This window comes from Chiloscyllium plagiosum, unplaced genomic scaffold (assembly GCF_037043375.1).
Source record: "Chiloscyllium plagiosum isolate Xiang-an unplaced genomic scaffold, Cpla_swu_hap1 HiC_scaffold_12, whole genome shotgun sequence".
Classification (NCBI taxonomy): domain Eukaryota; kingdom Metazoa; phylum Chordata; class Chondrichthyes; order Orectolobiformes; family Hemiscylliidae; genus Chiloscyllium; species Chiloscyllium plagiosum.
Window position 1 is genome coordinate 54,496,904 of NW_028270150.1, and position 24,704 is coordinate 54,521,607.

The following is a 24,704-nucleotide window of genomic DNA, read 5'->3' on the forward strand; positions in this document are numbered from 1 at the left end:
TTCCCAAACATTTACTAGTCTAGTTACGAGCCTGTGAACTTTCTCCCTGAAAGTTAAACTGCAGCTACAACACCTTTGATTCTTAGTATCAATGCAAGCTGCGGCATCGCAATTTTCATGTTGGTTTGCCATTTGCACCCAGACAAATTGCACCATTTTGTACTTTTCCCCCCTTGCAGTTCTGTAGCCTCTTGCATAATCAAAGTTTACAAACAATAGATTTGGCTCATAAATTGCCAAGTTTAAAGTTAGTGCAATTTAAAAACTGCAGGTTGCCACTCAGTAATTATAAAAGTATACTTAATAGCATCTAGTTCTCTACATGAAAGTAACCAACTCTAAATAATGCACAAATCATTCATAACTTCAAAAGAAGGCAGAGCCCAGCTTGGATGCAAATGACAGCCAGAGTTTTCAATTCTAGTTGAAAAATGTTGCAAAGTAGCAGAGATGAATCAAAAGATATCCACCACCAGATTTCCACACCAGCTAAGGTTACCATGAAAGACTGCTGTAATGACACAGGTTTAACTGCCACCAGTTGTCTCTCACAAGAGCAGCCTGTGGTCTTGTAGAATTATGACTACTTTTTAGAAAATTTAATTTACTCAGTGATTGGTAAAGGTCTCAGACAACATCCTGGCTGTAGCAAAGACTTACTTTCCAGCACTGGATGCTTTTTTAATCAAGATGTTCCAGTACAACTACACAACACCAGAATCTGTGCAAACAATGGTCAGGTAAGGGGCCCACAAAAAAAAACTCATTTCACCAACTACAGAATCTATTCATGAAATTGACCAATCATTTAGATGGCGCTTGCTCATCTCTATTCAATTTGGCTTTCAACAGGATCATGGTATCAGACTTCATTACAGTCAAAACCACCCACTTGATGAAAACCTCATCTGCTGACTAAATTTGAAAATGTAATATGATCAGTTAATTCAGGAAACATCTATACCAGACAGTTGGACAATTAAATTCTCCTTGGACATTCAAAATACCACCACAGAATACTTCAACAATGTATGATCAATAGGAAGAAAAAGTGGTGCAGTGGAATTAGAATTAAAAAGCTCATGAAGTAATTTTAATATAGTCAACCAAGTAGGTTTGTCTTTTGGGAAGGAAATCTGTTGCTGTCACCTAGCTTAGAGTCCCATAGCAATTTGAAGCTATAGGAGGGGCTGAATAAGCTGGGACTGTTTTCCCTGGAGCATCAGATGCTGAGGGGTGACCTCAGGTTTATAAAACCATGAGGGGCATGCTTAGGATAAATAGACAATGTATTTTCCCTGGGGTGGGAGAGTCCAGAACTAGAGGACATAGGTCTAAGGTGAGTGGGGGGGGGGGGGGGGGAGATATAGGAGGGACCTAAGGGGAACTTTTTCCACACGGGTGTTGTGTGCATGGAATGAGCTGCCAGAGAAAGTGGTAGAGACTAGTACAATTGCAACATTTAAAAGGCATCTGGATGGATATATGAATAGGAAGGGTTGAGGGGGGGGATATATGGGCCAGGTGCTGGCAAATGATATCTGGTCAGCATGGACGAGCTAGACCAAAAGGTCTGTTTCTATGCTGTACATCTATGACTATAGTTGACTCAGTTACCATATAGGAGGAGAAAGTGAGGACTGCAGATGCTGGAGATCAGAGCTGAAAATGTGTTGCTGGAAAAGCGGTCAGGCAGCATCCAAGGAACAGGAGAAAAGTGTGCCCAGCAGGCTAAGGTAGGGAGGAGGGACTTGGGTGGGGCGTTGGAAATGCGATAGGTGGAAGGAGGTCAAGGTGAGGGTGATAGGCCGGAGTGAGGTGGGGGCGGAGAGGTCAGGAAGAAGATTGCAGGTTAGGAAGGCGGTGCTGAGTTCGAGGGATTTGACAGACTGGGGGGGGGGGGGGGGGCAAGAAATGAGGAAACTGGAGAAATCTGAGTTCATCCCTTGTGGTTGGAGAGTTCCTAGGCGGAAGATGAGGCGCTCTTCCTCCAACCGTCGTGTTGCCATGGTCTGGTGATGGAGGAGTCCAAGGACCTGCATGTCTTTGGTGGAGTGGGAGGGGGAGTTGAAGTGTTGAGCCACAGGGTGGTTGAGTTGGTTGGTCCGGGTGTCCCAGGTGTTCTCTGAACCGTTCCGCAAGTAGGCGGCCTGTCTCCCCAATATAGAGGATGCCACATCGGGTGCAGCGGCTGCAATAGATGGTGTGGAGGTGCAGGTGAATTTGTGGCGGATATGGAAGCATCCCTCGGGGCCTTGGAGGGAAGTTGGGGGGGCGGGGGGGGGGGGGTTGTGGGCGCAAGTTTTGCATTTCTTGCGGTTGCAGGGGAAGGTGCCGGGAGTGGAGGTTGGGTTGGTGGGGGGTGTGGACCTGACGAGGGAGTCACGGAGGGAGTGGTCTTTTTGGAATGCTGATAGGGGAGGGGAGGGGAGGGAAATATATCCTTGGTGGTGGGGTCCATTTGGAGGTGGCTGAAATGATGGCAGATGATCCACTGTACATGGAGGTTGGTGGGGTGGTAGGTGAGGACCAGTGGGGTTCTGTCCTGGTGGCGGTTGGAGGGGCAGGGCTCAATGGCAGAGGAGCGGGAAGTGGAAGAGATGGAGGAGGGTATCATAGACACCCGCATGGGCCCCAGCTATGCCTGCCTCTTCGTAGGATATATGGAACAGTCCATCTTCCGCAGCTACACTGGCACCACCCCCCACCTTTACCTCCGCTACATCGACGACTGTATCGGTGCTGCCTCGTGCTCCTTATCTTCTGCCTAGGAACCCTCCAACCACAAGGGATGAACTCAGATTTCTCCAGTTTCCTCATTTCTCCCCCCCCCCCCCCCCCCCCAGTATCAGTCAAATCCCTCGAACTCAGCACCGCCTTCCTAACCTGCAATCTTCTTCCTGACCTCTCCGCCCCCACCTCACTCCACCTATCACCCTCACCTTGACCTCCTTCCACCTATCGCATTTCCAACACCCCCCCCCCCAGTATCAGTCAAATCCCTCGAACTCAGCACCGCCTTCCTAACCTGCAATCTTCTTCCTGACCTCTCCGCCCCCACCTCACTCCACTTATCACCCTCACCTTGACCTCCTTCCACCTATCGCATTTCCAACACCCCCCCCCCCCCCCCCCCAAGTCCCTTCTCCCTACCTTTTATCTTAGCCTGCTGGGCACACTTTCCTCATTCCTGAAGGGCTTAAGCCTCCTGTTCCTTGGATGCTGCCTGACCTGCGCTTTTCCAGTAACACTTTCAGCTCAATTGCCATATAGTCCAATAAAACATTCATTCAGTTGTATAAAATTGCTACAGTAAAGTCACAAAGGAAGGAAACCAGATGAATCATGTGGCATCAATCTAGACATTTATCACAAGATCAAAAATCCTGGAACTACCTTCATGACAGCATTTTGGGTGCACCTGAATCATAAAGGCTCGTGGATCAAGATGGCAGCTTACCACCAGGTGGTGGAATGGGCAAAAAAAAAAGAAGTGTTGATGTAAAATCAGCAACATCCACATTCCATGAAGAAACAAAAGTACTAGGAGTTAACTGGACCAAACAAACTCTGCTCTGCAGGAACTTCAAAAACATCCATATTTTGTGTGCGCACGTGCATATGGGGGGGGGGGGGGGGGGGGAAGAAGAGAGGAGGAGGCAATTGACTTGAAGATTTATCACTGCAGACTATATGACCTTGCTATGTTCTGGCCATTGCTAGTCATGTGAGCAAGGAAATCTTCTAGTGTTAAAGCTTCTAGTCACAGAGCACAGAAACAAACCCTTCTGTCCAACTTGAACATGCTGGCCAGACATCCCAGATCTGACCTAGGCTCATTTGCCAACATTGTGCCAGATTCCTCCACCTCAAGACAGTTCATTGCACACGGTGTGAAAAATTGCCTCTGGCCCCTTTTAAATCTTTCCCTCCTCACCTTAAACCTATCCCCTCTACTTTTACTCCCACCCCAGGAAAGAAAACTTGGCTATTCACCATGTCCACACCCCCAGCAGTTTTAATATCAAGTTACCCCTCAGCCTCCAACACTCCAGGGTAAAAATGCCCAGCCTATTCACAGCCTCTCCCTACAAGTCAAATCCTCCAATCCGAAAGAATTAGAGCCTTTAAAAGGCTGAGAAACAAATGTTAAGCAAAGGTATTAAGGGATATGGGCCAACAGCAGGTATATTAAGGCTTAAAAATGCAGAATCTCAATGCACTCCTGCCACCACATTGTTATTGGTTTAGATGAAAAACCATGCTTACCCAACTGTAACTAAACTTCACACCGGATCATAAGGCCTTGAACATGTTGGATTTAAGGCAGAAGACCAATAGTGTATACAGGTTTAAACAAAACTTAAAATTATCCATATACAGATTTGTGCAGAGCACAGTAAACAGGTTATTTCCAATTTCAATTTTGAGATCTATTCACAGCCAGCAATTGGCTACAATGTCCCAACAGCAAACAGTTATAGCGGTTAAAAGGAAAAGCATTGGCCAAAAAGTAGTTCAGTGCTTAGTGCCATGGAAACTGAAACAAGAGGGGCAAGCTTGGACACATTTGAAAAAATGCTGCTCCTTTGGAGGTTAATCTGTCAAAAAGTCACGCACTGTACTGGTCATGTGGCATTAAGTGAGAGAGCTTCCAGTGCAAAGTGACAATTGCAAAATTAGTGGATGATCTAAAGACTAGATGACATTTCAAATCTTAATGGACTTGCAACATTGCTTGATTTTTTAGGCTCATGTTTAAAAGAAAGGTTGGGACTTGAATTTTCTCCATTTTCACAAGTCAACAAAAGAAACCATTAGTTGATGCAGCTCAAACCTTTTATTGATAAAATCATACAAGTAATGCACAGCGGAGTCTTCTCGTGCAATGTAGAGCATAGCATCTAAACTATTATAGAAAGCAAATTCTAGATCTACAGTGACTAAAAGGTATTCAATGCACTGAGCAAGGACTGGACATTCATGCACTGCAATAGTTTTGTTGGAAGTTACAGCATGAAGAGCATTTCTATAATTTGAGAATGTTAGGTCTAAAAACTACCACTTGCTTAGAAGTGTCAAGTTGAATACCCAAGTCACTTAATACACAAATGCAACTAAATGCAACAATAAATTGATAACCACATGTATTAAATTTGCTCTTTGCCAGACATTCACTAAACATAAAAAAACAAATTGGAGTACCTCAACATTTTGCCATTTTCTAAACATTTTCCTCTAGAATTTTAAGAAACTCTGTCCAAACCTTGGCATATTTTATTTCAGTTTTGATCAAATTACCCACATGAATGAATTTGATAGGACAATGGGAATTAGCGGCAATCAAGGCCGACGGTGGGTTGTGGTTCAGTTTCTGACTCTGGGTCCAATATGACCTTAACAATAAGAGCTCACGCTACCCCGAAATATATGTATATATATTCACGCATACGTTGACATTCAACATTCAAGTGCCAGTGTTTTTGGACTGTCTTTTGGTCAAGTTACTTTTTCGGGTTTTCTATGAACTTTCAAAGAATCACTTTAGGCTTACAAAACAAAAACACAAAAATTAAATATTTGTCAAATGAATAAATATTACACAAAACTAGCAGCAAAAATACCTAGATTTGTTGTGTGCAAATAGTTAATTCCCAACTGTTAGACCCCCATGGTCCCAAAATAGTCCTGGTTTGGTATCTAGCCACTTTCCCACCCCCTCCCCTTCTAACTAAGCTGCGTTTGACAATCACTGCAAAAAAAAGACTTGGAGGTTCAAGAAAATGCATGCAAGACAAGACATCTGTATATAAAATATTCTTTCTGAATGTGCATTAAAATAAATTTGTTAAAGGTATTTAGATCTCTTATATAAAACCTGATGGGCACAATGTATAAGGGCCTAAACCTACCTGTATAGCACCATTCATCACAAGAGATTAGCTCAATACTGTCAGTGCATCTACTTTCCATTGATGAGAATTTCAGTACAAGAAGGCACAACACACTTCAGATGTATTGCACGTGATAAGTTCTTTTGCTACTTTTCAGTTCGTTCTCCGCCGACTAAGATTTCCAGTAGTTTTTATACTGGCAGTCTGGCCATTTAAGCCAAGGAAAAACCTACCCTATCTTGGCAGTTTGAGGTCAACTCACCTGACTGCAGCATTATACAGCCCTACATTTAAAAGAGGTGGGAAACTTCTTTGGCCAGATTTAGCGGAATAAACTGACAATTTGTCCACATAATGGACAGTGCAAAAGGAAACCCAAACTACTATTACGTAGTGGATATGCAATCGATTACCAGCGTTGGCACCTTGTGCAGTAATGTGTACATTTCCATTCTCTGTGATCTCCAAGCATCAAAACTTCAGACCCTAGTGGAGCAACTTTACAGAATCTACAGTAAACAGTTAAATGCGGCTTTTCTGAACTTTGTAACGCAGCTTGAATATACACAAATGTAATTTTTTTCAGTAAAGAAGCCTGCTGCAGAGATCTTTCTGTTCGTTCCCCTTGACCAAAAAACAACACTAGCATGCGTATCAGACCAAAAATCAGCCGAGTCCGTCTGTACAGTCGCTCGGTGCAGTGGTCCATTTAGCCATTCTGAAATTTCAATTTCCTTTTAGATACGGCAGGCATTTAGATTTCTAATGGATGGGATTTTCATCCACACCTAAAAAGTTTCAAGTTTTCAAACTCCCCTAAAAAAATACATTCCTAGCTACTTTCTGCCCACTCCAGGCAAGCCTGAATTAGTTAACTAGCTGCCTTTAATGTTGTCAAGTTAGTAGATGTCAAGTTCTCTCAACTTTTGCATTTGCTTAGGTGTAGTAATCTGAAACAGCAGTGTATTAGAACTTGACACTGTACACATTGTTGGAATGGCTTGTAAAACTACCATGTCCCCAACAGATATCTATCCAGGATAGAGTGAGCAACATCGGTTTCCCACAGTAGGGATCAGAATGCTGCAAATGCCCCAAGTTGTCTTTACAGGTCACGCATGTCAAGGCCGTAATGGAGGTTGCTGTTTATTTTCAGCCTTGTAACATTGTTAAGTGCAACTGGGTAAATGACTCCTGATAAAGCCATTTCACCCTGCTTCTGCCAAGGTTTGTTTTGCCCAAGTCTCTCTCAGATTGTGCTAGAGAATGATTGTGAGAACTCAGGCCCAATGAACCAGTAGGACATCAAAAATAAAAGTTCCTCTATAAAGGCACAGTACATTAACATACAAATGATCCTCAGTTACAGAGAAATCAACTTAAATACAGCACACAGTTTAAACATCTATAGCCAATATTCTAGTGCTGTTTATGGCCACATTTTCTTCATGGTCTAGGGTTTGTGTTCCTCTGCTACTGCTTTCTCTTTGCATTTGAGCTCCCTTTAAAAATCCAGAGAATCACAGCTGGTAATGTACTGTGAGTTCTTGAAGCTACACAAGGTATAGTCTGGCTCAGTTACATGTGGTTTCCATTTAGCTTGTTTGGCAAGGTGGCATCCACTGCAATATATTCTTCAGTTTCCCCACCAATCCACCTGGGAGTTGTAAGCTCCACCATATCCATCAGCATTGTAATAACTTCCATAACCACCTGGAAAACAAATGCACTTTATTAGAAGCTTCAAATGACAAATTCAATTTAAATTTGCTCACCACCACCTTCAAGGGCAACTAGAATCTGACAAATCCTGGCCAGCCAGGGACACCCACATTCAAGAATCTAAAAGTTCAATTTGCAACAGTCTGTGGCATGAAAAGAAATTCTGGACAGCAACTCAACTGGATATTAGATTCTGCTAATTAAATTCTCCTATGAATTGGAAAATGATGCATTACTAGCTACTTGGAAAATAGGCTGTGCATTTTTTCCTCCATGTGAAGCATTTTAACTTCAGACAAAAAGTAAAAATTTACCCAAGAAATCTCAAGTACTCAGCAGGTTAACATCTTACCTCCTCCATACCCTCTAGGTCCACTGTGGCCAGTGCTGCGGTTCCCACGAGTATTGAAGCTGCTGCTGCTGGTCTGCCTGTAATCTCGGGCTCCAAATCCTGCTCCAAACCGACTGAAATGCAAAATTCATAATACTTTGAACTAGAAATTGTGAACTTGCTGCATGCAGCTCTAGCATCCCAAATCCACTACCTCAACTTGAATGTACAAATACAAGTACACAACTAAGATATGGGACCAGAAGCAGAAAAATTAACAAGCTGCAAATAAGTGAGCAATGAAGTAGGCCATCTGGAAGGGGCAACTGCTTCTGAGTGTTTAGTGACAGCCATTCTGACCTCCAGAATTTAGCTAGTCTTCAAATGAGAGAGAATGCCAGTGTCAGTACTGAAGTCATTAGAACATGAATTAATGAATTCTAGCATAAAATTGCTATCTAGCTATCAAAAGAACTTGGACCATTCACCCAAATAATTACATGCTGCATAATTATAGCAAAGGCCAAAATAAGCAATTCTATATCAACTAAGTAACTGACCAGAAATTTCACAACTGTTAAATGTTCATTCTTTAGAGAATGAACATTTAAATGTTTAGAAATCAAATTACTACATTAAAAGGAACCTGCATCACAAATAATCCCCATTTATTGAAGTCACCAATATTAAGAATGCAAATGCAACCACAAATCTAATCATTCTATATGCTCTATTTAAATTGTTTTAAATGTGCAGTACTGCAGCGAATTAGCAATGTTTTGAAGTGAACTTAGCTAGAACTTGTTCACCACTTTGTCTCTTGGTTAAGTTGCAAAATACTGCCAATTAAGATAGTGTAACTTTCCAAATCAGATCTCCAAATGTTCCTCTAAGGTGGTTAGTTATTTTAAGTCAGTCACAGCACAACCCCTTCAGTCCAACTTGTGAATGCTGACCAAATATCTTTATTTAATCTAGTCCCATGTCCCTGTAGATCCTTCCTATCCATATACCCATCCAGATGCTTAGTAAAATGTTGTAATTGTAGCAGATTCCTTTATCTTCCTCAGACAGCTCATTCCATACACACCACCTTGCATGAAAAAAATTGCCCTTTAAGTCCCTTTTAACCTCCCCCCACCCTAAAACCTATGCCCTCCAGTTTCAGACTCCCCCACCACAGGGCAAAGACTTGTCTATTTACCCTATTCATGCCCATGATTTTACAAATCTCACCCTACAGCCTCACACACTCCAGGGAGGATAGCCCCAGCCTATCTGGCCTTTCCTTGTAGCTCAAACCCGCCAACCTTGACAACAGTCTTGTAAAATCTTCTGAGCCCTTTCAATGACCAGAACTGCTCATAGTATTCCAAAGTGGCCTAACCAATGACCTGTACAGCCTCAATATGTCCTAGCTCCTACACATTCACTGGCCAATAAAGGCAAGCATACCAAACACTTTCATCACTATCCTATTACCTGTGACTCCACTTAAGGAATAATGAATCTGCATTTCAAGGTCTGTTCAGCAATACGCCATAGGACCTCCCCATTAAGTGTATAAGCCCTGTTCTAATTTGCCTTTGCAAAATGCAGCATCTCATTTACCTAAATTAAAGTCCATCTGCCAACCCTCAGCCAATCAAGATCCCGCTGTACTCAAGTCAGCAAATAAATTAAATAGACTTAAAATTATGCTTCTCTAAAGTGGATTAAAGAAAACAGGACATTAAATTACAATGATTCTTGTTAAAATATTATGCAGCAAATTTAGAAAGCACATATAGCCATGGTCGAAAGACAAACTAGCTTCCATTGTTTGCGGTAAAGTTTCAGCAAGAAGAGAGCCGTTTCAGATGAAAAAAAATCAGTTGCAGAATTTTACAGCACAAAAGATACTGCTCAATTTCTTTACTTAGAGTCCACACAAACTTACTCGGACCCTACTTTATCCAAAGTCATATTTTCTATTCCTTTCTCATTAAAAGTTTGCATACCTTTAAGGAAAAATACACTTGTGGTGGTTACTACAACTACTTGTAACACTCATTTAGAACCCAAATATTTCTAAGTTTGTCCTTTGTTTACATTTTCAAACACTGCAGACTAATGCATTTGCATCACAAACTCTTGGAAATTACCAAGATATTGAATACCCACAAAACCAAAATAAGAGCAGCACAGTAGCAGTCAACATAAGGTTAGAATTACAGAACATATAGTAAAATGAAAATCTCAAATATAGTTTAAAAAAGCCATTTCACAGTCTAGTTCTATGCATTGTTACAGTCAAAGCTCTGATTGCATCCCTCCAGGTAGAGATTTCTCAACCCTATTAGGAAGGAGTTGCTCCAAAAATCTTTACTGGATTCATAAAAGCTACTACTGTATGTTAATGAATGCCTAATCTTGATCTCATCAGGCATAAAATAATTTGTTATTTCAAAGCATATGGGGGGGGGGGGGGGGGGGGGGGTGCGAGAGCGGGAGTGAGGGCATGCATACTCAGGGTTTATCTGCATATTTACCTCTTTGATCGTCCACGACCAGAGCTTCTATGCTGTTGCTCATATGCCAGGTTTTCTAGCCAGGATGGTACTTCTTGCTTAGCTTCCACAAGCAGATCCAGAAGATCTTTAGTAATATTGCTGTTCTTCTCATTAAAGAACGAGGTGGCAAGACCTAAAAAGGACAAAAGCAACCAAACTATAATCACCCAAACAAACACTGCATTTCATTAAGGCTACTGGAGCATTACTGGCATACCCACTATGTTTAAACAAAAACAAGTACAGTAAAATTATCTGGCATTTACAAAAAGTAGTGTGCCAGCTGATCAAATATTCCAGCTAAGAGATCCTCATATGTAGAAGCAATAGAAATGTAACGCAGAAGGTATACACTTTCTATTTTCCAGCATGAGTCACTTAATAATAATGCAACTTTTTCTAAACTTAGTAGCAGTGAGACTTCTCACTTATCCTCAACTGACTACTTTGACATCACAGTAAACTTGGCATTTTAGATATATAGTTGCTGCCAGTTTGGAGTGCCATTTCATAAGGGTGCTTGTTAAGACAAAGTCTGCTGTATAATCTCTTTTATACAAAAAAAGGTGTGGTAACTACTTCAGCTGATGAAACATACCAAGGTTGCCAACTCTACCAGTTCGTCCAATGCGATGCACATACTCCTCGATATCACTTGGTAGATCAAAATTGATAACATGTTTGACATTAGAAATGTCAAGCCCACGGGCTGCAACCTGTGGATTAGAAGTCACATTTTAACTAATAAAAAAACAGTAATTTACACTGACAATTTAGTTTGTCTGAATGAAACAAACATACAGCTGGTTAGAGTATAAACTGGAAAGTCTTTAAATAGGAATTTAAAAATCTCAAAAACATGCACAATTGCTTGTTTATACCCAGGCTATACTTGTTCAATATTGCTCAAAAATTAATTTTGGAAAGTACCGCAGTGGCAACCAGGATGGGGCATCTTCCAGAGCGAAACTGATGCAGAGCCTCTTCTCTATCTCTCTGAGAACGGTCACCATGGATACTTGTACAAGCATAACCCTCACGATAAAGAAAATCCTCCAATGAATCAGCACCTTTCTTAGTCTCCACAAAGACCAGTGTAAGGGAATCTTTGCCTTAAAAAAAAATAAGGAAAGCAAAAACTAATTAGTTGGATATAAAGAAAGAGGAAAGCATTCCTTGTTTGAAAACAAATTGTGCCTGCTTGTGCCAGAGATAGGAAATCAGTTGCATCCAAAGCAGAAACACAATGTCTAATTTGACTGCAAGCTGCTGCACCAATTGTCTCTCATTTTTGCAAAATTTCAATATGCAGCTATTTAGAACAGAAACCACTCTTGAACATCCTGAAGTGCTGACAGTAAAACAGTTATTCAATTTCCCTTTTGGATAACAATGGCCATGGAACTATTTTTAAATTACTGTCCATCTAAAACAGTATGAACAGATGTTGCTCAGAAGTTTCATATCCTCAATATAAGACAGTATTCAGAAAATTAGCTGAAGCGTAGGGAAACATTCTTTTAAGGCTTAACCTTAGCCATATGCAACTCAGCATGGAGGGAAATAAAATCATGCAGGGATCCACTTAAAATATATTTGACTTAAAATAAAAGCCTGTTAAATTACTTTTACCTGTGGCATTCAAGAGGTCCAAAAGGAATGATCGCTTGTCCTGTTCCTCCACCCATACCACTTTCTGAGTTATGTTTTCAGAGGTGGAACCCACACGACCAACTGCCAAGAATATATATTCATCAAGAAAGTCACGAGCAAGTATCTACAGATAAATTTTCATGAGAAAAATGTAGTCAAACACTGGGCAATTATAATAAAAAATGAAAATGACAAGTCTTGACATTTCTCCACAAATATTGCAAAAAAAATTTAAGTCCAAAAGTCTGTCCAAATTGTTGCCTAAAATTTAAGTGCATCAAGTCATTAACAATTGCCATTTCAAGCACAATGTAAACAATTCATTTTTGAGCAGTAAGCAAATTATTGTACTGACTGCATAATGCACAACATCCCACAATTAACTACAAAGGGCGAGACTTGAACACTGAAAAGCAGCAATGAAAACGGTCAACTTCCACAGAAAATTGAACATAGGTAGGAAGCTTAAAAGTTTGGGAAAGGCATTGGAACAGTGCAATCAGGTGATCTTTCACAGTAGAAGTTCACAGGCTCTACATATCTTATTTAGGGATATGACATCTTTCTTTGGCCTGCCTTGCAAAATTAAGCCACAATGAGATTTACATGTTGGAGAAAGATGGAAACTGAACTTAGGTCTTAAATTCATATATGTCTGGTGTAGTACTGTACAGGTATTTCCTAGCTATCTTTTTAAAGAAATTTCAGCTGACCCTTGAAGTGAGAAGTAATTTGGTAAAAACGTTTTAGTGATTTTAGTCAGAATGATAGAAGTCTCTTGCTGTCCTGAAGACGACAATTCAAGGAGGGGCCTTAAGGTCACAGCAACTGTCAGCCCAACATCCCAGTCCTGCTTTGGAAAAATGAAATGCAGACATTTGTGCTCACTCCAAACTGAGCAACTGTATTGCTGAGACCACCAATCACTAACCTGTATCTCTTTTGGAAACGTTGCACTGAACATCAGAGTCTGCCTCACGTCTTTTGGTGGCATTGCATCCTGCTCAACAATACGGCGAATCTGTGGTTCAAATCCCATGTCAAGCATCCTGTCAGCCTCATCCAATACTAAATACCTATCAGACAAATATTCAGTTGAAGAATGAAGCAAATACTGAAAACAACAGAAGTTCAAATCCAGAAAGCTATGCTGTATAACACTCCATGTGCTCCCTTCACAAACTGATCCGACAAGTGACTTGATCAAAAAAGCTAGTCTGACCTGGTTACAAACTCTTTCAAGAAAGGGAATACTAAAATACATACATTTGAGGCAGGCATCTGAATAGCATCCAGGAACTAGCTAATTAACATTGTTAATTCTTCACTTGCAAACTCAGTTGGTTAGCAGTTTCCATATACTACAAAGAATATAGAGTTGGGAAAGGGAAACCTACTCATTCTTTTATAAGATGGTAGCTTATGGTTTAAGCTCTTATCCAGGATTAAAATCATACATACACACAAGCTCTCAGATCAGCCAAAATTAGTTACAAAGTATACAGATTAGCTGGATTCTTTTCTGGATGTGGGACTAAATTAATTTAGCATTTAGAGGTATTCAAGGGCTCAGTGCAGTGAGGACCCCTTCCTCTGGACTACAAGATCCAGCTTCAAAACCACCTTCCACAGGTTGGAACCAATCTTTGAATTGGTTTAATTTTCTACAGGGGAAGGTTGCTGATCATTAATCTATACAGGTGTTTTGCTCAATTCTACTGAACTGGTTTTAATTAGTACAGACACTTAATGTTAACAAAATACAGAAAAAAACCACAAGTAATTAAACAAATATTGAAGTACAGCAGGGAAGATTTCAAATGACATGTACAGCATGTGGGATTTCCAGCATAAGTGTGATACAAGTCAAGCATGTCTGCAAATTAATGCAATTCAAGGTACTTCAATTCAGTCAAGCTAGAGCCTGAACTGCAGATGTCAACATCAGGATGGGACAAGCTTACTCACATCTTGTACCAGCTGGTGGTCAAGCCTCAGGATGGGAGTGGAGTGTTGATTGTAAATACTTGGGTGGGAGAGGGAGGAAAGAGAAGACAGGAGTGCAGGTGGAATTCAGTTATTGCAAAGTATATACTGATGACAACGGCAAGGCAAGCAATACAGGACTACACTTCTGTAGTAGTGAGGAGCAGGCACTGAATTTAAAAAGTCAAACGAATACCAGAAACCATGCATGGACTGGTACAGGGCAAAAGATTAGAGAAACAAGTGTGTGGCTCTAAGACAGTGTTAGAACATGAATTCCAGTTTGTGGGACATCATCACTTTACTGGGAAAAGCAGGGGTCTTGCCAGTGGGACAATCTCCACCTGAACAGTACTGGGGCCAGTGCTCTAGCAACTTCAAAACCTCATACTTGGGAAGTAGTTTTAAAATAAATAGTTGGGGCCTGGAATCAAGTTGGGAAATGGTTAAAAAAGATAAAGACAAAAAAGATAGACATGAGAAATGATACATAGACTTTGAAATAATACAGATGAAACAGATTAAAATTTATATTTACACTGATAGCCTCAGGATGCAGAATGAGAGATTACAATCTGAATAACGAAAGGTACATAATTTAAAGGACAGGATGCTAGGAGGGGTGATGTAACAATGGTATCAGCACAGGGGATGTTCAGGAAACATGAACAAGTATTTTGGGTCAAGACAAGTCAGTGTGAAATACAGGCCCTGTTCAACTGTACTGACATGGTAGGGTCATGTACAAGGATGGCACGTTAAAAACAAGTAGGAGCTAGTCAAAGGACCTCAAGTGTTAGGAGGGATTTTAGCTGCTAGACAGATTGAAACTGTGACAAAAAAGGGAAGAATGTTTTGTTTGCAAAGTTCATGATGTTTCTGGAGCCGGAGAATAGGTGCAAAACTAGGTGCTATCACATTAAGTTGCCTCCTTCAACAGCAAGGGAAGGATAAGAGTGCCAGAAGATAAAGTAGCTATGAAAAATCAACTAAAAACTGGTGGCCTTAAGTAGTTTGTACACATTTTCCAACATAGGGGACAGTCAGTGGAAAAAACAGGTTGCAATTAAGCTATCAGGCTATAGATTATGCAATGTTTACATCACACCACTACACCACTGAAACCATAAAAACAAAAACGGACTTAAAATTAGACAGCCTGTGCACTGCTAGTGAGAGAACTGGCAGTCAGAATTGAAGGCTTGACTGTTTTGATTTAAAAAAAAGCACTGAGCAGAACATGATCAGCATACAATAACAAGTCAACATAAAAAAGTGTCTAGTAGGTACTCAACTTTTTAATGACACTGTAGGGAATAAAGGAATACAGCTTGTTCAGCTATAATGTGTTTTGTTAACACAAATTCACTAACAATTGGGGGTGCTGTTTCTAACACTTCAATTTTCTACAATGCAGGGTTGCACAAGAATGCAACCATTGCATTACAGAAGAACTACTTGTATAAATCACTTCTTGAAATCAAGTCCAAATCAGTATTAAATTCATTCAAATTAGACTAGAAGCACATGCCATTAGATAGAAGACTTAACATACTTGCAATAGTCTAATCCAACCTTTCCTCTCTCGATCATATCAACTAAACGGCCAGGAGTGGCAACAAGCAGGTGACATCCACGCTCCAAGTCTCTGATCTGTTGTCCAATGTCAGCTCCTCCATAAACTACAGATGGTCGAACTTTAGAACGATATGCAAACTGCAAATAAAGTTTAACATGTAAAACCATTTTTCATTAAATATTAAAACACCAGTTATTTTTCAAACCTTACCTTTCTGGATTCATCATAGATCTGTACTGCAAGTTCTCTGGTAGGAGCTAGAACCAAAGCAATTGGATATTGCTTACGGCGACCATATTTAGAGGAATCCTGTGGAATAATCAAAATTCAACATTAGACCATTTCAGTGTTGAAAAGGAAGAATGGCTGAATTTGCAAGAAAAATTAAGCGTCCTTACTTGAGCTTTTGCATTCTTTAAAGCTTCACCAGGACCTTCTGCATAGATTTGGCTAAGAATAGGAAGCAAAAATGCTGCAGTTTTTCCAGAGCCTAAAGGGATAACAAGTAATTAACAAGTCTAATTATTTTGTATGCAGAAAAATGATACTAATCTTATACCCCCCTACCTACACTGATCTGTCATTCTGCAAATAAACCTGGACAGAAATGCCCACATTAAAGCTGAATAACCAATTTCCTCTCCGTGACCAACAGGAGTCAGAAGTAACAAATGGGGATGCACTAATTCACAAGTTGCAACAAATGGAGCTGTGCTGATGTCTAAACTGAAATAGTGAAAAGTTAAGGAATCAGCAGTGTATCCAAATTTGTCAACAATAAGCTAAATAAGAGAACAGTAAATTACAAGAGGACTTTAGTCAAAAAGTGTAATTCAAGATACATTTTTCATCCAAACTGACTGGTAGAGAATGCATCAATTGACAGTTCGGAAAGCAGCATTTAAACCTTAAAATCAAGCAGTGAACTTTTTCTCAAGGCAATGCCAAACCAGTGAACAGCTTTAGTTTGGGAAGTTTAAACAGATGTGTTCATCAGCAAACAGATCTGTGGATTAGTGATTCTTGCTTCAAGATGTAACATAACAGCATGAATGACAATCCTAGAATCAGTTGTCAGTAATTTTAAATGGAACATCCTCAAACAAACATTGTCTAACTGCAGTGTCACTGTTGCAGATTTTCCAAGCACAGGCTGGTTGCGTACAGTATTTTCCTGCTGCAAACAAGGATACACTCATTGATTGTAGGGAATTTAATCCAAGACTGATGCACACAATGTGGAAACAGGCCCTTTGGCCCAACAAGTCCACACTGACCCGCTGAAGAGCAACCCAAACTCATTTCTCTACATTTACCCTGACTAATACACCGAGCACTGGACAATTTAGCATGGCCAATTCAGATGACCTGTACATCTTTTGGAATGGTGAGAGGAAACCAGAGCACCCAGAGGAAATCCATGCAGACACAGGGAGAGTGTACAAACACCAAAACAGAGACAGAATCAAACCCGGATCCCTGGCGCTGTGATGTAGCGGCGCTAACCAGTGAGCGACCACGCTGCCCCTTTTGGCCCACATACCTCAGTTAGATCATTTCTGATGCATATTGTAAAAATTCAGAAGACCTAAAGCTGGAAGCTAAGAATAACCACTCAATCCAGGAAAGACAAGGCAAGGCATCTCCAATGTTTGAGTGACAGTAAAAGTAAAACTTGTGATATAGATGTGTTTGATACCAACAGAGCGCCACCATCAAGCCAAAAAAAAAAACAAAAACATTCTGGCTATCTTGACAAATGAGTAAGGAGATATCAAGGCCAGTGAGATGCCAGGTTTACAGACTGTATATCCCAAAGACTGGTGATCACAATAAACAGATCTCTTCAGCTGCTTACAATAAAGACACTGACTGTATCCAATATCCTGCGCTTGCAAAATTCAGCTTAGCTCAGATTCACAACTGGACATTTGCTGAAGAATCCGGAGAGAAAAATTACATAGCTCACCAATTTAGGAACGTCAAAGCTTGCAATGAGATGTGCATTTTGGAAGCTCCAAAAAAGAACAGGAGCCAGTGTACTTCGCAGACTCATGTTAAGTTAAATGAACGAATGCTCACCTTATGATAGAAAGCGTTTACTGAATTTTGAAGTTCAGCCACAGCAGCTAAACAGAACTAAGACTGGATGTTCCAAAAGACATACACATAACAAGTGACTGTTAAATGAATACGGAGCTTTGGTTGCTGTTTTGACAATTCAAATTTAACCAAATAATTTAAACAACACCCAGGATACTAAAACCCATGAATTTATTATATTGACAACATCAGACCAATTACAGGGTATGACATTAAGGGGTATAAAATCTGGGCATTTTGAGAATTGAGCGCGCAACTGCCATGGAGCCTGAGGGCTAACTGTCCATCTAACATTTTGCTCTCGAAGAAATAAGGCGGCACTATCAATAGAGACATTTCCCAGTTTAAAAAAAAACAGTAAAAAGACAAATGACGACCCAGGGAGACCAGCAGATGGAAAACCTAAGGCAGTGGAGAAGACCAACAGTGCGGACTTGAGATTAAGTTAATGTAATGTTTAATTGTTACGGGAGCAGCGTTTTTATAGAGTTGAGGTAGTAAAGAAAAAAAAAGTGTTCAGATTGTTTAGTGTTCACAATTAGAATTAGGAAAAAAAATTACTTTTCTTTAAATAGTGGAAACTAGGAGTTCTCTTTCACTAACTTCAGAGGTTAGAAGGACAGGCAAGCTTTTATGGGTGTTTGGTTTTAATTAACAGTGATTCAAACTCCGTGTTGTAACACATTAACAAGTACATGCACTGCATCTTTTGGGAAGATGGAGAAAAGTCAAACTGCCTAGTTTAAAACTAAGTCTGGCAGTTAACTGTCAAGAATTAGTGTATTCACCAAGACAACATTTCTACCAACAAACCACCAACCTCCTCACTAGGTTTTACTTTCTGTAATTGATTTTTCTTGCAAGTTGCCCTGATGACAGACAAAAAAACTCCAAAAAAACTGTTCAAAACTTAACTTCAGTATCAACCAACTATACAAGTTTGATAATGGATAATAGATGTACAAAAGATTATGGTGGGTCTGGTTTCACATAGGTGTGACTATGTAAAGTCAAAATTTCCCCTCTTCATACTCCCCCAACCACATCCTAAAAAGGGAGATTTGTAAAAACCCATCTGGTTGACAAAGTGGTGTCAAAAGTCACCAAGACTAGCTTACAATTTCAGAGTTATTAATCCAATTTAAACTCAATGGCAGCTTGTGGGATTGCAACTAGTTTTCAGGAAGCGTCTCATACTCTTCCTCAGATAGAAGATTTGAAAATTTAGTCAAAGGCTCTAACCAATTGTCGAAGAGTATTCAATTTTAAAACAGCACAAGAATTAGTTTACATATTCACAAAAGTATGACCATAAAGCCTAAGTGACAGTACATAAGCATTCAAAAAAGTAGATAAGAACAAAGAATGTGCCAAATTAGCACTGGGGGAGGAGCTCAGGCTACAAATACCACTTGTGCTAAACTTTCAAACATATACTTGCCTGTTTGAGCACATGCCATCAAATCCCTCTTCGATATAATGATGGGGATTGCATGTTTCTGCACAGGGGTTGGACGATCATAGCGACTCAGCTCAATGTTGCCCATTATTATTTCTCCCATGTTTACGTCCTGGAACTAAAATGCATAATTCAAGTTGAAAACTACTTGGTCCAGCCATTAAATGTTGCCCTCTGCATTTAAGCTGGTTTTCCTTAAGTGCTACTATTGCATCACATACACATTTAGGTCAAATTTAGCGTCAATTGATGCTTTCATTTTTGGTTTTTTAGAAGCAAAAAAGTGCAGAGGACTGGTCTACTTACAGTTTCAATGTGAGGAGGAGAGTTGGCACCAGTTGCTTCAACAGGAATGTCATCATATTTCTCAAAGTTGATTCCTGTATTACTTGCAGAAAACAACTCCCTAAACAAGAAAATTGCCTTCCTGAGAACTTGAACATATACTTCAAGTTTATCTCAACAAAATAAAAAGTTAACACGCAACTGCACCAATAATATCTGCTGCAGCACTTCACATTATAACTGAATTTAAGTTTAACGTACAGAGGAACCTCTATCAGAATTTCAGATTATCCGAAGATCAAGGTCCCAATAGAAACGTTTCAAAGATGTTTCCAACACTGATCGCGCCTTTTGTTTACAATGATTAAAAATGAACTCTGCTTAATGAAATGCTGCAGAGAACAGTCCTGGACATCGATAGGTGCCCAGCTATCTCCAAATGACTGGCCACCCATCCCCTCTCCCCCCCACCCCCTCTCACTTTTCCTGGGAGTTCGACACAAGAGTGCACCCTAAACCCTGCCCCCACTTGCCCTGTGAATCTCTCTCATTGTTCAGTACAGGGCAAAGGTAGAACTTGTCAAAAATCTTGTAGTAAAAAGTTGTGCGAGCTATTTTGAGTCACCCCCAAAAGTCAGCAGCAGTCTCACTGTTGCTTTCCAGTCCAGCTGCCCGAGGTAGGGCCCTCAGCAATGCTGCAGGTTCCTTACACAGGTGTCTGCTCAGAAACAAGCCTGAGACAGAAGGAGCAAGGCAGGCAGAGTGAAGAAAGAGGAAACTTCAGAAAACTGAGCCCCAAAAGGAGATGCATTGAATCAATTAACCGAATAATCAATTATCCGAACGAAATAGTGCCCTCCTGTCTTGTTCAGATAGAGGTTCCTCTGTATAACCAATACGTAAAATGTCAGGTAAGAGCAATGAGACTGAAATCCACCAAGTACCAAAAGCAGGAAAAAAATGTGTTTCCAGTTGATATTTGAAGGATGCTCACATGGTCATATGTAAAAAACAGATCAATCTTCCCGGTCTGCAGACTTTACAGGCTTCCAAATCACACACAAACATGCACATTCTTCTGTCCACTGCTCAATGTGTTCAACACTTAGCTAATGATAAATTGGAGATGCTGTGTTAGGTTTCTAAACTTTGCACCTCTAGCTTCCCAAGATTTAAACTGGTTTGCCATCATACTATGGCCAGACATCACCCAAAAGACTGGATTAGCTTCTATGTATACAAATATAGTACTAACTTTAGACTCATCTGCTACCTCTGTGCCATTTAAGTGCCAGCCAGACATCCAGTCCTAATGGTCCACAATTTCCTTCAAGTCAAAACTGGAAAAATTGAATGTGTTAAGTTCAAACCCCCACCTCCAACCGAACAAACTGTAGCCTCTATCCTACTCTCAAATGCCTACCACCTATCACCACCAGATTAGTTTACAATTCATGCAGGTCAAATGTCTCCAGTTTACAATTCATTAGCTCCCACTGCTTCACCCTTCCCAGATTGCACACCCAATCATGTAACTGCACCAAATTCTGCTGCAGCACAGCACCTCCAATTTCTAAAAAAATTCAGGTCATTGTATCTACATTCAAAGACTTGCTTTGAGTGGGTAAGAATTCAAAACTTACTGCTCCATGCGTTCATTTGGTGGCAGCTGTTTTGACCAATCATCATCATCCCGTTTGTCTTCCACCCAACGACTATTTCCACCTTCACGAGATCCAAATCCTCCACGATCCATTCTGCCAAATCCTCCACGGTCAGTGCGGCTCCCAAAGTGATCATAAGCACTGTCACTAGCATTTCCTCTGCCACGATCGTCATATCTGATGTGAGCAATAACAGTCCAGCAGAAGATAAGTCACTGATCCCAGGGGCATATAGACACCTGGCACAATTCAGGAAGCATTATAAGTAGATTTATGCACTTCAGTTAGAATATTCAAGTGGGAGGGAAAAAGGGAGTTCAGAGTATAACTAAAATAAAAAAAGTTTCAAAATTAGCAAAAAAAAACATGGTTATCTCAAATCAGAATCATCCTACCTTCCCCTTCCACGATCGTTGAAGAAACTCGATTTACCCCGATCAGCTCGTGATCCAAAACTGCTGTATGGATCTCTAACTTCCTTGTTACTCCATCCTCCATCTCGCTCATAACCAAAGCCTGTCATTTAAATAAGAGACATCAATGCTACTGAGCTGCGTTTCAAAAAAGTGTCAATATTTTGAAGCAGAAAGCTCCCACTGAGTGAGAGAGAACATAAGCCTATTACAGGCATATGGAGCCCCAAAATAGACATGGCCAATCAAATCTGCAGGTGGGTTATGCTATCTCAGATGCTCAAAAGCAATAATTGAAATTAGATCCAAGACCTCTAAAACACAAGCTGCCTAAAGGTTTTTCATCTTTCAAGAGTTCAGTTTCTGGTGCCAGCTTTTCTGCTGCACACAAATGATACCAATTTGTACAACACAGTTCTGGACTTAAAGTCTCTTTACAGAACAAAACATCCTTTTTTCATATCAACTCAGTAATTTGACAACGTTTGAGCCAGGTACAATTTTTATGACCAGAACTATAGTAGTCCAAGTGACTAGCAATTACTCAAGTACAACATTCTATTTGAATTCACCACCAAGGACAACAAGGGATAGGTAACGATTGTTAGCTGAAGCCAGTGATGTGCAGGAGCAAGATTTTAAAGAGTGTTTAAGCATTGTATATAATGAAAAACTGTTCGTTTAGAGCCAGATATCATAGCGCTTTGTTCTGCACAACTGTAGATAAACAAGTGCAAATATTTGAAATCTAACATTTCTAAGAATACATATAATCCATGCAAAGATCGAATACATGCTAAAATGCACTTACTGAAAAAGGGTGCTCAAGCAGGCTAAGTTCCTAATCTAGGTGTGAATTGACAAAGTGTAGAATTTGCACAATACCCTAAGCAATAAGTAGCTGGACTACCAGCAACGAGTAGTCAGTTTAGAATTAGATTTCAGTCATGGATGAAATCCAGAATGGAAAACAAAAAAATCAGAAAGCAGGCTTTTCACTACTGCTAAATCTTGAATACATGAGCAAAGTCTGCAGGAGTTTGTACACTATTTGAAACAAAGCCAGTTCGTGTTTTTGGTAAAATTCTGCTCATTCAGCATCACCAGTGACATAGTTCTTGCCCCAGACTATTTTACTGATTTCAGCATAGTTATGAAGGTGCAGAGGACTGAGTGGGTTGATGCATGCATGCTTTTGCTACCATGACACTTCCTTGCAGCTTCCCAAGGAAAGCAACCACCCTGTTCCTTTCAAAAGGAAAGGAGATCTCATTTTTGGATTATAGCCCAGACCACAGGACTCTAGAGTAGTGACCATTAATCATGACCTCAGCATAAAAAACACTTAAAAATATTATGTAAGTGTTAGTTTGCAGATCTTTCATCTTAGACCACAAGAGTGCACAAAGACTTCCCAGTGCTACTTTAAACACCCTGGTATTTCTACTTTAGCTAACAAAACAGTGACATTAGATATCACAGGACATCAGGGTGAAAGCAGGCAGTGATTGATTAATATTTATTAACTTTAATTTGTCTGGTAACATGGTGTACAACATCAGATGGCAACTGTACTCACGGTTAAACAAAAAAGGTAAATATCACTGACTAAACTTAGGCGATTTTTATTCTGCTGAGTAATGTCACATCAGCAACTTCAATAGTTGAGACATTAAACAAAAAAGTTAGAAGCAAAACCCATTATCTGATAATCAGTTGATCATAAGCCAAGTAAGATTCACACAGTACATGCGCTGAAAGCAGTGTCGTGTAATTCCACATTAAGTGACAAATGGTGAAATTCTCTGAAGTACGTGAAAGCTCATTTGTATCTATCATACAGATTGCAGAAGAAGTGGTCAGCAAAAAAAAAAGAGTTAATTTCACAACTTAATGTGGATTTACATTATACCACATACTTTGGTAGTGGACTTTGCTCTTACGTTTATATACAAGCCCAATGTCAAAGATACACCATCGAGTACATAGAGCTTAAATGTTTTGGCTGTCTTTCGAATAATACGGCAGAAAGTCAGTATATTTCTAAAATGAACATGTCAAACTGAAATAAAACAGCTCAGCAAATAAAGAATTCAAAGTGAAAATAAATTGATGAAATCCAGGTCTGACAGCAGCTGTGGGGGAAAAGCAGAGTTAATGTTTTGCTTCCAGTGGCCCTTCAGAACGGAATGCTAACCATTTCCTCTCCACAAATGCTATCCGAAGTACTGAATTTCTCCAGCAGCGTGTTCACTTGTTTCAGGCCATAAACACTGGTCTAAAAATTACCTTGTAGGTAAGAAAAAACAGTTTTTATCACCTAGCTCTTTTTACAGGTCTGTCTGTTTATAGTTAAAAGTCACAACACCAGGTTGTAGTCCAACAGGTTTATTTTGAACCACTAGCTTTTGCAGCATTGCTCCTTGATCATGTGGTTAGGATACTCCAAACACCAGTGCCTCCAAATAAGCCTGTTGGACTACAACCTGGTGTAGTGACTTTTAACTATCAGACAGTGTTATTTTTAAAACTTGTACACCCCAATCCAACACTGGCACCTCCAAATAGTGTCTATTTATGATTCGGTTGGAAATACCAACCATTTGTTTGTGACAAGTTTTGTAGAGGTTCTTGTCTCTATTCTCAAACTACTCCGTTGTGATGGGTCATTTCAGTAAAGAATTTTAGTTAGAATAAATAAACTTGGCACAGCAATTATCCCAGTCAGTAAAAGGTTGTGACAATACACAGCTTTAAGTGTATATTGTCCTTTTAAGGGAGTTTGAGACAGAAGCCAAGCCAAGAAGTCTGCTGAAAACAGACTCAAGTGAACAGCTTGAGAAACCTTTAAAAAGTTGAAACAACAAAAGCAGCCTGAAGGAGTGAAGTTCCTACAGAACCAGGAGTTTTACTTTTAGCTGCCTGCAGTGGTGGGGTCTTGAAGCTGAACATGGCAGCTCTGTTACAGCTAAAAATGGGTTCTCTTCCTGCTGCTAGAATTGCAGGGGACACTATTCGACAGAATTTGCCTTTGCCAAGTGTTATGGGGATGTTCTGACTAGT

General features: G+C 40.1%; 1 protein-coding gene across 5 annotated transcripts in view; it reads right to left on the bottom strand.

Moving 5' to 3' along the window:
* Positions 1 to 4,821: 4,821 nt before the first annotated feature.
* The window catches only part of ddx3xa (DEAD-box helicase 3 X-linked a), a 45,689-nt gene continuing 25,806 nt past the window's right edge, over positions 4,822 to 24,704 (bottom strand). For all 5 annotated transcript variants that reach the window (XM_087992831.1, XM_087992828.1, XM_087992827.1 and 2 more), the window contains 14 exons: positions 21,624 to 21,744; positions 21,208 to 21,405; positions 19,586 to 19,685; positions 19,262 to 19,397; positions 16,116 to 16,207; positions 15,928 to 16,026; positions 15,694 to 15,854; positions 13,084 to 13,228; positions 12,132 to 12,276; positions 11,430 to 11,611; positions 11,098 to 11,215; positions 10,479 to 10,632; positions 7,969 to 8,081; positions 4,822 to 7,607 (listed from right to left, as the gene is read on the bottom strand). In XM_087992831.1, coding sequence (XP_087848957.1) covers positions 7,531 to 7,607; positions 7,969 to 8,081; positions 10,479 to 10,632; positions 11,098 to 11,215; positions 11,430 to 11,611; positions 12,132 to 12,276; positions 13,084 to 13,228; positions 15,694 to 15,854; positions 15,928 to 16,026; positions 16,116 to 16,207; positions 19,262 to 19,397; positions 19,586 to 19,685; positions 21,208 to 21,405; positions 21,624 to 21,744 — 1,841 coding nt within the window. In that variant the 3' untranslated portion in view covers positions 4,822 to 7,530. The remainder of the gene's footprint in view (positions 7,608 to 7,968; positions 8,082 to 10,478; positions 10,633 to 11,097; positions 11,216 to 11,429; positions 11,612 to 12,131; positions 12,277 to 13,083; positions 13,229 to 15,693; positions 15,855 to 15,927; positions 16,027 to 16,115; positions 16,208 to 19,261; positions 19,398 to 19,585; positions 19,686 to 21,207; positions 21,406 to 21,623; positions 21,745 to 24,704) is intronic.